This window comes from Leucopleurus acutus (genome assembly GCF_964270905.1).
Source record: "Leucopleurus acutus genome assembly, chromosome: 12".
In the NCBI taxonomy this organism is placed as follows: domain Eukaryota; kingdom Metazoa; phylum Chordata; class Mammalia; order Artiodactyla; family Delphinidae; genus Leucopleurus; species Leucopleurus acutus.
In genome coordinates, this window is record NC_139154.1 from 6607298 (window position 1) to 6621826 (window position 14529).

Sequence of the window (14529 nt, forward strand, 5' to 3'; positions counted from 1 at the left end):
TGGGCATAGAGGGAAACTACCTCATCATAATAAAGGCCATATATGACAAACTCACAGCAATCATTCTCAGTGGTGAAAAACTGAAACATTTCCTCTAAGATCAAGAACAAGACAAGGATGTCCAGTCTCACCATTATTATTCAACATTGTTTTGGAAGTCTTAGCCATGGCAATCAGAGAAGAAAAATAAATAAAAGGAATCCATATTGGAAAAGAAGACATAAAACTGTCACTTGCAGATTGCAGATGACATGATACTATACATAGACAATCCTAAAGATGCCACCAGAAAACTACTAGCGCTAATCAATGAATTTGGTAAAATAGCAGGATACAAAATTAATGCACAGAAATCTCTGGCATTCCTATACACTAATGATGAAAAATCTGAAAGAGGAAACACTCCCGTTTACCATTGCAACAAAAAGAATAAAATACCTAGGAATAAACCTACCTAGGGAGACAAAAGACCTGTATGCAGAAAACTATAAGATACTGATGAAAGTAATTAAAGATGATACAAACAGATGGAGAGATACACCATGTTCTTGGAAGAATCAGTATTGTGAAAATGACTATACTACCCAAAGCAGTCTGCAGATTCAATGCAATCCCTATCAAGTTACCAATGCATTTTTTACAGAACTAGAACAAAAACTCTTAAAATTTATATGGAAACACAGAAGACCCCGAATAGCCAAAGCAATCTTGAGGGAAATAAATGGAGCTGAAGGAATCAGACTCCCTGACTTCAGACTGTACAACAGAGTTACAGTAATCAATACAATATGGTACTGGCACAAAAACAGAAATATAGATCAATGGAACAGGACAGAAATCCCAGAGATAAACCCACACACCTATGGTCAACTAATCTATGACAAAGGAGGCAAGGATATACAGTGGAGAAAAGACAGTCTCTTCAATAAGTGGTGCTGGGAAAACTGGACAGCTACATGTAAAAGAATGAAATTAGAATACTCCCTAACACCATACACAAAAATAAACTCAAAATGGATTAAAGACCTAAATGTAAGACTGGACACTATAGAACTCTTAGAGGAAAACATAGGAAGAACCCTCTTTGACATAAATCACAGCAAGATCTTTTTTGACCTACCTCCCAGAGTAATGGAAATAAAACCAAAAATAAACAAATGGGACCTAATGAAACTTAAAAGCTTTTGCAAAACAAAGGAAATTACAAACAAGACGAAAAGACAACCCTTAGAATGGGAGAAAATATTTGCAAATGAATCAACGGACAAAGGATTAATCTCCAAAGTATATAAACAGCTCATGCAGGTCAATATTAAAAAAACAAACTCCCCAATCAAAAAATGGGCAGAGGACCTAAATAGACATTTCTCCAAAGAAGACATACAGATGGCCAAGAAGCACATGAAAAGCTGCTCAACATCACTAATTATTAGAGAAATGCAAATCAAAAGTACAATGAGGTATCACCTCACACCAGTTAGAATGGGCATCATCAGAAAATCTACAAATAACAAATGCTGGAGAGGGTGTGGAGAAAAGGGAACCCTGTTGCACTGTTGGTGGGAATGTAAATTGATACAGCCTCTATGGAGAACAGTATGGAGGTTCGTTAAAAAACTAAAAATAGAATTACCATATGATCTAGCATCCCACTACTGGGCATATATCCAGAGAAAATCATAATTCAAAAAGACACATGTACCCCAGTGTTCATTGCAGCACTATTTACAATAGCCAAGTCATGGAAGCAACCTAAATGCCCATCGACAGACGAATGGATAAAGAAGATGTGGTACATATATACAATGGAATATTACTCAGCCATAAGAAGGAACAAAATTGCGTCATTTGTAGAGACATGGATGGATCTAGAGACTGTCATAGACAGTGAAGTAAGTCAAAAAGAGAAAAACAAATATTGTATATTAAGGCATATATGTGGAACCTAGAAAAATGGTACAGGTGAACCGGTTTGCAGGACAGAAATAGAGACACAGATGTAAAGAACAAACATATGGACACCAAGGGGGGAAGTGGCGGGGGTGTGTGTGTGTGATGAATTGGGAGATTCACTAATATACACTAATGTGTATAAATGGATAACTAATAAGAACCTGCTGTATAAAAAGATAAATAAAATAAAATTAAAAAATTTTTAAAAAAACATTTAACCATAGGAAAGTCACAATTAGCTAAAATTGTCTCATTCCCAGAAAAGAGCCTGGATAGCTACTGGATATCTAAACAAAGGGCAAGTAAGCAGAGGAAATACCTAAGCAACAAGCCATTGTTACAGAGTCCCCTTTTAACGTATAATTTCCTCTCGCCTGCTTCACTGTACCTGTACTTGATTATTTAGTCCTGTGGGCGAAAAAAAAAAAAAAAAGATAACAAAAATATGTATTGTTAAAGTAGCTTTGGGACACTGTATGTAATTGTGAATATTTTACAGTTTAAAAGCTCCTCAGGGGGCTTCCCTGGTGGCGCAGTGGTTGAGAGTCCGCCTGCCGATGCAGGGGACGCGGGTTCGTGCTCCGGTCCGGGAAGATCCCACATGCCGCGGAGCGGCTGGGTCCGTGAGCCGTGGCCGCTGAGCCTGCGCATACGGAGCACCTCCACAACGGGAGAGGCCATAGTGAGAGGCCCGCGCACCGCAAAAAAAAAAAAGCTCCTCAGGGAAAGAAATTAAGAAAACATGAAGTCATCCTTTGCTTCTAGAGACAGTGTTTCATTTTCTTTTCTCACCCATATGTGAATGATAAAAATGAAGTTGTAAATACCTAAACCCATATTCAGTTCGTGGTACATTCTGCTTGTATTCACTGCAGTGAATAAAGGATTATTTATAAAAGAAATCTGCAAGAAAAAAAAAAAAAGACTAGGGGGAGGGTCTACCCTGCATTTTCTTAAATTGTTAAATTGTGGTTGCATTTTTAGTACTATCTTCAATTCCCAGTTTCCAATTCGCAGTGATCCTTTTAAGTTTCTGGTCCATTTTGTGAGGGTGTTTTTGTATATGTTTGAAAAATCAATTAATATAATCCTTAAAACCACTTAACAAGGTATATACATTGAAGTGTAAGGCCACCATTGCCAATTCCTTGGATTTGTGGACCTTATCTTTCTCTCAAGATACCCCATTTGTCATATGTGGCTCAAGGCCATCTGATGTAGAGATGAGGTGGTGGTGCCAGTTTAAGTCCTTATATGAAACATTAGTATGGCTTAATCCTTAATTTCCTTTTTTACACAAAAGCCAATATAGAATCCTGATACTTTTCCTGCATCCCACGGATTATCCATTACTTCCCATAGAGTGTGTGCACTCTGTTGGAATCCACTAACTTTAAAGAAGGAAAATGTCAAAGCAAGTGGCATTGTCAATCGATGATTGTAATAGTAAAAAGGCTTGATGAATTTGGGGGGAATAGAAGTTTTGGTCAACTGAATCCTTTAGTTAACATAGTGTTGATCGGAAAATAGTTTTTATTTATCATGGTTTCAGATTTGTGTATACTGTTTCTTGTAACAGTCTAGTTTCATTTTGTTTCCTTTTATTTTAATCTTAGTTAAATCCAAAACAGTGAATCATGAACGTAGTTTAGTCATTCTTCAATTTGGTGGGGCATTAAGAACAGCATGGGATTTTCTCAGATGGGCGCTGATGGTTAGAACATTTAGGGTTTTTTTTTTTGTTTTGGGGAAGATTTATTTATTTATTTATTTATTTGTTTATTTATTTATTTTTGGCTGAGTCTGGTCTTAATTGTGGCATGCGGGATCTTTGTTGAAGCATGCGGGATTCATTGTGGCGTGTGGGCTCTTCACTGCCGCGTGTGGGCTTTTCTTTAGTTGTGACGTGTGAGTTTTCTCTTCTCCAGTTGTGGCGCGCAGGCTCCAGGACTCGTGGGCTCTGTAATTTGCGGAATTCAGGCTCTCTAGTTGAGGCCTGTGAGCTCAGTAGTTGTGGTGCGTGGGCTTAGTTGCCCTGCAGCATGTGGGATCTTAGTTCCCTGACCAGGGATCAAACCTGCGTCACCTGCATTGGAAGGCCGATTCTTCACTACTGGACAACCAGGGAAGTCCCAACATTTAGGATTTTTAAAAACAGAAACATCTTCTCACTCACTTAAAATTCCTGATTCTAAACAGTTGCTCCTTCAGTGAATTCTGATATTGCTTTAGTGTCTTAATTTTGAGTGTAATTTTTCATTGCTGTAAGTGTAGACATTGAAAGTTACAGAGATTCTAGGAAAATCTAGGTTGTTACTAGATCCTTTAAATAAGTTTGTTTCTTGTGCTTGTTTGATTTACCATGTTTTATCAAATCTAGCATGTCATCAATTGTAAGATATATATATTTAAGTACCTGTAAGAAAAAAATAAAATTTTATCAAATGTATATTTTAGATGACACAGATTGTAGGATTAATCTTCATTTTGCATATGTAAAAGTGTGGAAAAAAGGTATATCAATTGACAGAATATATTTTACTGCCTTCCGTAAAAGATTTATGGAGTCTTTAAAGGATATATAAAATACTGAAAGGTTAACATACCTTAAAGGAAAGTGATTTAAAAAGAAAGATGACTATAAGTATAGATAAGGAGCAAAGATGGAGACTAACACAGTAATAATAAACATTAAATCATATGCTTTATAATAGGGACCACAGACTTGGGATAAGCTTTTTTTTATTGAAGTCAGTGCAAAAAGGAATAATTTATTTATTACAGAATTTAATGTCCATGAAATAAAATCAAACCCGTTTCTAAGGAGAGGTTCCAATATTCTTGGTACTAAAATCATTCAAAAATTTCTCAGTATTATGTGAAGAATGATTATCTTATCTATAACTTTAGAGTATACACAGTGAGCTTTCTAAAACCGTTTGTGGTAGTATCCTCTGTTGAAGTAAGTGATATTGCACTAAGGCAGTAGAAACATTTGCACCAGTGTCCAGGATAATACCATTTCTCTCTTTACTTATGTGTTTTAAGTTGAGCTATTATAATAGGTGGAGAGAGACGTGGACTGCACTTCCTTCAAGCAAAACTAAATGTTGTTTCTCTCAGACAAGCTTTTGGATGACAGAAAATCTAGACCACACTCCCTGGAGGTTACAAGAAATTGAGCTCCTAATGCTGCTACTTAAATATGAAACAGCAGGCTTAATAGAGAGTGGAAAATGTTAGTTTAACATCCTATAAGGAAAATTGAGTTTCTTCTGAAGAACAAGTGCTTAAGGAGAAGGCCACCTTTTTTTAAAATAAATTTATTTTTTTATTTTTGGCTGTGTTGGGTCTTCGTTGCTGCACACAGGATTTCTCTAGTTGCGGCGAGTGAGGTCTACTCTTCATTGCGGCATGCAGGCTTATCATTGTGGTGGCTTCTTTTGTTGAGGAGCACGGGGTCTAGGCGTGTGGGCTTCAGTAGTTGTGGCTCACGGGCTCTAGAGCACAGGCTCAGTAATTGTAGTGCATGGGCTTAGTTGCTCCACTGCATGTGGGATCTTCCCGGACCAGGGCTTGAACCCATGTCCCCTGCATTAGCAGGGCGATTCTTAACCACTGCACCACCAGGGAAGTCCCGAGAAGGCCACCTTATTTCATTTTGGCTTATAGACACTAGTGAGATTCTTGCTAGGAAATAAGTTTGAACCACTTCTAATCTAAAGATGAATCGATCATCCAGGGGGCCCTGATCCACTCTGTAAATTGTAACCACAGAATGTTTAGCCTAGAAAAAATTTGATATAGTTATAACTGGCTATTCATAGAAATTTAATATAGTCAAAACTGGCCGGCCATAGAAATTCCTCAAACCCAATCACAGAATGTCTGTTTTAGGGTTAATTTTGGAAATCTACTTTTTGATGTTAACAGATCTTCCTTGACTTATAATGAGGTCAAGTCCTGATAAAACCATCGTAAGTTGAAAATATCATATGGCAAATTCATTAATCCACCTAACCTACTGAACATTATACCTTAGTATAGCTTACCTTAAATGTGCTTAGACCATAGCTTACAGTTGGGCAAAATCATCTAACACAAAGCTTATTTTAATTTATTTTTTAAATAAAAAAATTATTTTATATTGGACTATAGTTGATTTACAATGTTTTAGTTTCAGGTGTACAGCATAGTGATTCAGTTACACATATACCTACTGTACAGCACAGGGAACTCAGCTCAATATTCTGTAATAACCTAAGTGGGAAAAGAATTTGAAAAAGAATAGGTATATGTATATGGATAACTGAAACCTATTTTAAATAGAGTGTTGAATACCTAATGTAATTTATTGAATACTGTACTGAAAGTGAAAAACAGAATAGTTGTGTGAGTACAGAATGGATATTAGTGTGTGGTCGTTTCCCCTCGGGATCATGGGATGGTGGGTTGACTGGGAGCTGAGGCTGCCCCTGCCTGACATCACGAGAGAGTATCATAGCACATATTGCTAGCCCAGGAAAAGATCAAAAATCAAAATTCGAAGTATGTTTTCTACTGAATGCATATCGCTTTCTCACCATTGTAAAGCTGAAAAATCAGTAAGTCAAACCATGACAAGTCAGAGACCATCTGTATACTCTTCAAGATAAAGTATTTGGAAAAAGTATACCAAAGCAACTGAGCGGGAAGGCTTGCCTTGTGGCCTTATTTAAAAATTGCAGGTGAGTCTACAAAGAACAATAACTTAAATGGGAAACATTATTTATAGGCTTTCTTTCTAGCATTAATTAACTAGTAGAAGTTCAGGTCTGCTTTAGATATAATAAAACCTTACCTTCAAAGTTTAAGAATGCATGCTTCCAGGACTCTGTATCAATGAACATACATACTAATCTACACTGTCAATATCAAATAAGTGGGAAGTAATTTTTCAAAGACAAAGAGACCAGAATTATTCTTTATTTTATCCCTCTTTAAATTACTAGTGCCTCGTTATAAAAGATCATCATTTCTAATTCTGACTTTTGAAGTTGTGGAAGCATCAGTAACTGCAGTTCTTGTAATTTACTTCTTTTTGTCTAAAACGGGATGTGGAGTTATGTTTGGGAAGAAAAGATCAGTTCAATCCGAAATTCTACTGCAATAGTTTCTATGACATGGAAGTTTTACTTTAGTTATTAGTGAGACTACCATAAGTCTGTATTATCACCTCCTTTTGCTCGAGCACTAGTGTCACTGTGCTGATCTCCTTTTCTCTCCAAAATGCACAATATACATACACCTTATAGGTCCTGGAGATTCTGTGCTAGGAAACAACTTATAATGGACTGTACCACAAGGTGAGCGTATATCATTTCATATATTTTATAAGGAAAAGTACAAGCCATATTTGTGCCTACTGTATAATGGCAAAAGGAATAGATTAGGTAATCAAGGAGTGATTCAAGGAAGACCTCATTTTGACTCATTACTTGGCAGTTGTTTTTCTGACTTGGCACTGCTCAAAACCTGACAAGATTTCTCCTAGAGGCTTCATGTTATCAAATATACTACCATTTGAGCATTTGAACTCCCTTAAAGAGTTTTCCTCTTTAAGGATTTTTGCATTTATCTTCTGTTGCTCCTGGAATAAATAACTTGTTTTTGATAATTTTGTTTTCAGATATGCACCTCACAATGCTCTTGCTTTTTTTTTAAGCTATAACAGTAATCAAAGCTCTCTGTTATGTTTGCTGAGCAATTATGACAAATGAAATACTTTAGAACAGTGCAACAGTAGAATTCATAAAGACTTAACTACTCACATCTACAGAGTGCATGAATCTAGCAAAATTAAGTTATTTTTATTTTCAGCTCTTGGTTCTCTTTTATTGGTTTTCTGGAGAGCTCAAATAATGGTTTGACTTATAGCATTCACATCTGTTTACCCTTACTTTTCCAAGTTCCTTGTGATTGCCTAACAGAGGAAATTGCCTTTCAATCAATTCATCAACAAGTTGTTTTTGCGGACTCCTGATATGTCATGGCACCTAAAATAAGAGGAAGGGTTTACCTCTAGAAGTCATTGCTTTATCTCTCTCACGTTCTTTTGCTTCAGCTAGACTGCTGTTTCTGAAGGTAAAGTCTATAAACCATACATATCCTAATTTCATGCGATGCAGGTGAAATACACTAGCTGAGACCTACATGAGCAGAAGCACTATAAGATCTAGGAATTTGCCATCTAACAAGCATCTAGGTGATTCTAAAGTATGATAAAGTCTGGGGCTTCCCTGGTGGCGCAGTGGTTGAGAGTCCGCCTGCCGATGCAGGGGACACGGGTTCATGCCCTGGTCCGGGAAGATCCCACATGCCGCGGAGCGGCTGGGCCCGTGAGCCATGGCCGCTGAGCCTGCGCGTCCGGAGCCTGTGCTCCAAAACGGGAGAGGCCACAGCAGTGAGAGGCCCGTGTACTGCAAATAATAATAATAATAATAAAAATAATAATAATAAGGTATGATAAAGTCTGAAAATCATTGTCCTAGAATTCAGTGCTTCTCAGATTTTAATGTGCATATGAATTACTTTGGGATCTTGTTAAAATACAGATTGTCTTTTAGTAGGTCTGGAGTGGGGTCTGAGAGTCTATATTTCTAACCAGCCCTGGGTGACAGTGATATCTCCAGAGCTCACTTTCAATTGAATGCCCTATGGATAAGGCTTAGACAAACTAGACTGTTGTTGGTTATGGGCAGATGTGACAGAGTTGCCAAGACAAAGTGCCTTGGTGCCCTCACTATTGCTTATAGTTTTGGAAGAAGTCTTCCATGTCTATTGAGTTTGTACATCCTGGAAGCAGAGAACTGATCAAGTTGAAGAGACATGGTCAGATAAGTTGTCTTCCAATAAAACACACTGCAAAAAAAAGAAAGGAATGAAGTGGTGTTGGCTACTGCATTACTTGCCGTTGTGTAAGAATGGAGGGTTTACTCTTAGGACATTAGATGATGAGCAGTCTATACCAGCCTGGGTCTCATAGTTTCATACTCAAATCACACAGTCAACGTATCTGAAAACTATATTTCCCATCCTCTTGCTATTGCTGAGGTTTTTTTATTGACCAGGGTCCATTGGGACCATCATTAGGTCAAGGTTCTAGAACGATTAACCACTTATACTCTCATCTATGAGCTGCAGGATTTCTTCTCTTCTTTGATGAGAGGCAGAGACATTGAGGAAATATTTGAGATATATGACTAGAGAAAATCAAATATCCTGCTAAGCTAAGGTTGAGTTGCCTACAGAGAGGGGCCATGTTGAGGGTTTAGAGAGAAGTTGGCATAGCCAATGAATCTGAATGATGTGATCAGAAGATCAGTTTAAAAGGGTGGTAGTACAAAATGATAATTCAAAAAGATGCATGGACCCCTATGTTCATAACAGCACTATTTACAATAGCGAAGACATGGAAGCAACCTAAATATCCATTTACAGATGAATCTATAAAGAAGATGTGGTATGCATGTACAGTGGAATATTACTCAGCTATAGAAAAAGAATGAAATAATGCCATTTGCAGCAACATGGATGGACCTAAAGATTATCATATTAAGTGAAATAAGTCAGAAAGAGAAAGACAAATACCATATGATATCATTTGTAAGTGGAATCTAAAATATGACACAAATGAACTAATCTAACAAACAGAAACAGATTCACAGATATAGAGAACAGACTGTGGTTGCCAAGGGAGTGGGAGAAGGAAGGGTTGGGAGTTTGGGCTTAGCAGATGCAAACTAGTATATATAGAGAATGGATAAACAGCAAGGTCCTACTGTATAGCACAGGGAACTAGATTCAAGATCCTGTGATAAACCATAATGGAAAAGAATATGAAAAAGAATGTATGCATATGAATAACTGAATATCTTTGCTGTACAGCAGAAATTAACACAACATTATAAATCAACTATACTTTAATAAAATAAATTCAAAAAAAAAAAGGATGGTGGTAGCAGCAAGTCTTTCCTGGTGTAGGAGGGAGGAAGATAAAGGTGGGTACAGAGACAAGTAAGCTTGATGACCCTCCTAAAAGCGACAGGAGTTTGGAGAAGGAAAAGATTATTGCTAAAAGAATTAGCCAGGAGATATTTCCAGGAGAAAGAAGAGGTGAGTCAATAGCACTAAATGTGATAGAGTAGTATGATAAGATAAAAGTAATTTGATTTTGGCAACTTATTAATGACTTTAGTGAGAGATCAGTTTAAGAGGACTCTGCTACAGGAGGTGTGAGGATAAAAGCAGAATTTCAGTGGGCTGAGAAATGAATGGAAAGAGAACACAGACACTTTAACACATATGCTTCTCATTTTAAAAAAATGTTGACAGTGGCTAATAAAAGCTAAACTCCTTAGCTTGGGTTTCAGAGCCTTTAAAAGTTTTACTCCACCGCATCTATCTAATCTTGTTTCCTGTATCATTCATATACAGCCGCCCTCTCAAATGAGAATGGTATCCTTACTACCTAGAAAACATCATGCCTATTTTTACACGTCAATGTTCATGCTATTACTCCTAGTCTCTGTTGCTGGAACTTTATGTTTTCTATTTTTTTTCTTCTGCACAAAAGATGTGCTCACAAATTGTTAGAGAGGTAATGGGATTGTGTGGATCTTGAATGACTCTTGCCTTGGGTGAAAGTTGATGTGGGGATTAGAGAGAGTGCCTGATTGGGGTAAGAGAAGGTGTACCATTCAACCAGGAATTTTTACAGAATAACCATCTCTTAAAAGGTTGCCAACAAGCTGCACTAGACCTTCAAAAGTATGTAAGTCTTGGCTTCCCTGGTGGCGCAGTGGTTGAGAGTCTGCCTGCCGATGCAAGGGACACGGGTTCGTGCCCCGGTCCGGGAAGATCCCACAGTCCGTGGAGCGGCTGGCCCCCGTGAGCCATGGCCGCTGAGCCTGCACGTCTGGAGCCTGTGCTCTGCAACGGGAGAGGCCACAGCAGTGAGAGGCCCGCGTAACGCAAAAAAAAAAAAAAGTCTGTAAGCCCCATCTACCCAAGACCTAGTCCCAGCCTGGATATCAGGCTTAGCCACAGAGATCTGTAGTCTCCAGAGCTCATTGGTGTGTCTCTCTATTACTTAAATCATCTTTCATGTTCTTCATTACAATTATAATTTTCTTCATACAACATTCTATATTTTGTGTTATGGTTATCTCTGAGAATATCAATTTATGGCTATTGTGATAGGATATTTTAAACTAGATTTTTCATTGGTAATGCTGTTCTATTAGGTTGTTATTGCTTATCTAGTATTTAACCACGAATAGTTCTAATAGTTTGTCTTTTAATTCTTTTGTAGTTTCTCGATACATTCATATTCTCTATAAGTAATGACAATTTAATGTGTCTACTTTCTAATGTTTATATCTCTTCTTTCTTTTTTCTTATCTAATTTGTTGACTTTGTCCTTCAACAAAGCACTGAATAGCAATAGGGAGAGTTAACAATTATTTCTTTATTCTAGACTGATTAAGACATGAGCATTTTATGGAGCCTCATAATTTTCCTTCTATTCTGCTATCTTGTATCCCTTTACATTCTTCCACATGTGAATAAATGAGAGCTCTTACTAAAAGAGGACTGAATGGATTTGCTTCATTTGAAAGTAATTACATTTTTCTAAGGAACTTCCTGGTAATGTTCTATGTTTATTTTTTCCCACATACTGACACTTCAATAACTGACTTGTTATTATGAGCATTACCTAAACTGTGCTTAATACAGCAATGCACCATGAGACAACACAAAAATTGAAATCTGTTTGCCTTTGCAGAAGGTGAACCAGAATATAGTCATTTAGCTCTTTTGGTATTAATAGATTCACTGTCAGCTTCCACTCCCCAAAACTGCCAATATGCCTAACATTAATGGCTTCCAACTCCATCCATTTTTTCTAATTTTTGAAGACTGAAAAGTTAGATCACAGAACGTCTCAAAATTATATATAAAATGAGAACAAATCAGATATCAGTGAGAATAGGAATATTTTCCTCCAATAAAGAGCCTAGCCTAAATAGAGAAATTATGCACAGTGTAATGAATATAGACAACCATATTGTACTGTAATTATGTAAAGGGATAGAGGTGCCAAGTATCACTACAATGGCAATCATATTACAACATATACATGTATTAACACACTATATACATGTATCAAATTAACATGTTGTACACCTTAACCTTATACAATGTTATATGGGAAATACATTTGATTAAAAAATAAAAATAAATACAAATAAAAGATTTTTGAGATGTTTGCTGTGTTTGCTTAGGAAGCATAAAAACTCGTTTCCAGGTAGCGGCTCTTTGGAGAGTTGGGGCTCCTGGAAGAGAGGTATGTTAATGTGCTAGAGTAAACCGTCTTTAAGGAGAACATTCTTGTACCTGAAAAAGTAACTTTGGAGACAGGCTGTCTTTCTTCTGATGGTTGCCTCTGTGGGTGGAACTGAAAAGACTGCAAGGTGTTACTGACTGCATATGTATTTTACAGCTAACTAGCGTTTTCTGACAGTCTTATTCTTAATGACTTTATCTTTCTTTTTTCTGTCTAGTGTTTGTACTTAAGTGTCCTTACAGAGTCCTTTTTTAATTCACTGTGTCTAATTATTAACAATCAAAAGAAAGCTGAATATGACAGCTCCCAACGCTGTATTAACCACTTCTGAAGTAATGGTTCTGCTACATTCATCATCTTGGTTCACATTTATTCAATACTTTTCTTCTGATATTATCTCTTGCCCTGTAAACTGACTGGACATTAATTGTGACTTTGCCTAATAACTGCTTGCTCTCGGATTTGGAGTAAATTGTAGAGACCATAGCATTTAGAACTTTTCTCTGGACGAGCTTTCTTGATAACCTTCAATAAAGGCTTTAGTTTGCTAACCAGGATACACGTCAGTGCAAATAAACCACAGCATCCACATTCTTAGGAAGCTGATAAAAAAAAATGCAGAGGTGTAGATGACTAGCTGAATAGAATATGAAACAGTTGCATTCATTTCCCTCCCAGACTTCTCACTGGCAGAAAATAAAGGTTCAGAAGTCTACAGGAGAGAAGTTGTTTAAAAGATATTAAAAGCTTTGTTAGCATATTAAATAGCTCTAGACAGAGTGCTAAAAGAAGTTTGGCAGGTGAGATATTGTATCCAAATTATGATACTTAGAAAAGGAGTGAGAATGCAAATTTAATTTCAATTCTGGAAATTTTAGCAGGTTAACCAAATGTTGAGACTGAATCATTTGGTCTCTTTGGATCAAATTTACCATTTTGTTTTTACAAGATGAAATCAGAAATAGCAAGGCTCTTCAAAGTCCTTGGTAAGTGACACATAAATAATGCGTATTGATGGCCCACCATTTATTAACTACTCACGCACCTCTGCCCTGACTTTTGAGCTCAGTTATTGGTTCTTCTGATTCAAAGCTCAAAGGCAGTTCTACATTTTATTTTATTTTATTTCCTCCCTGAAGCTGGGTATTCCAACCAGCGCTAAATTTGTCAACCTGTGAAAGCACCCCCTCCAGTGGATTGGAAACTGAGCTACTGGCAAATCTGCTTTTCTTCCTTATTCACATGCTTTTTTCTTCTACAGGAAATAAATTGCTGTTAATTTATATGCTAAACTATATAATTCCACATTTTCCTTAAGATAAGGCTATGTGATGTGTATTCATGACTTAATAAGCAAAGGATACTTTAAAATTATGAGATGATAATATGCTATTTCTAGACAGTTATGCAGAGTAATTTTACAGTTGTTCTTTTGTATTTAAGGTGACGACCCTTGTCAACACAAGCAACAAAGGCCCATCTGGTAAAAAGAAAGGGAGGTCAAAGAAAGCCCATGTACTGGCTGCATCTGTAGAGCAAGCCACTCAGAACTTTCTTGAAAAGGGTGAACAGATCGCTAAGGAGAGTCAAGATCTCAAAGAAGAATTGGTTGCTGCTGTTGAGGATGTACGCAAACAAGGTAGGCAGAATAATATTATTCTAGAGGGTTGTATATTGATGTGTAAACAGTGGATTTTTCTCTAGAAAAATAAGACTACTCAAAAGAGTAGTCTTATTTTTTTCCTGTCTACACTTCTCATTTTTAATTTTGCTAGAATTAGGTGCATAGACAGGTAGAGATTTTTTTTTGTTGTTGTGGCAGTATAGCACAGCTGGTGACACTCCATTTCTGCTGTTGCTTGAAAATCTTCAACTTGTTTTCTCCTGGAGATGAAACCAGACTCTTGTGTCAAACTCAGGCTTTAGGGAGGATAGGATGAGAAGACTGTACATTTATAGAGTCATTGAAAATTCAAGATTTTAAGGATGCAGGGAACAGAAGAATGTCGTGTAATAAAATTATTGTTTCTTTGTATGACTTCCAAATTTGTATTTTCAGTTCACAGCTTTCCTCAAAAATCTCTCTCTCTGGTTAGCTAGCTACCGACTGATCAATTATATAGCTAGCAAAATAGCTATAATACTATCAATATTTATTCAGCATATTAAAAAAAATAATTGTGTTGAAA

General features: G+C 36.9%; 1 protein-coding gene across 3 annotated transcripts in view; it reads left to right on the plus strand.

Annotated features, from left to right (window-relative positions):
• CTNNA2 (catenin alpha 2) overlaps positions 1–14529 on the plus strand; it is a gene marked incomplete at its 5' end in the record, with an annotated part of 1047388 nt that overhangs the window by 92858 nt on the left and 940001 nt on the right. For all 3 annotated transcript variants that reach the window (XM_082851289.1, XM_082851290.1, XM_082851291.1), the window contains one exon: positions 13784–13979. In XM_082851289.1, coding sequence (XP_082707415.1) covers positions 13784–13979 — 196 coding nt within the window. The remainder of the gene's footprint in view (positions 1–13783; positions 13980–14529) is intronic.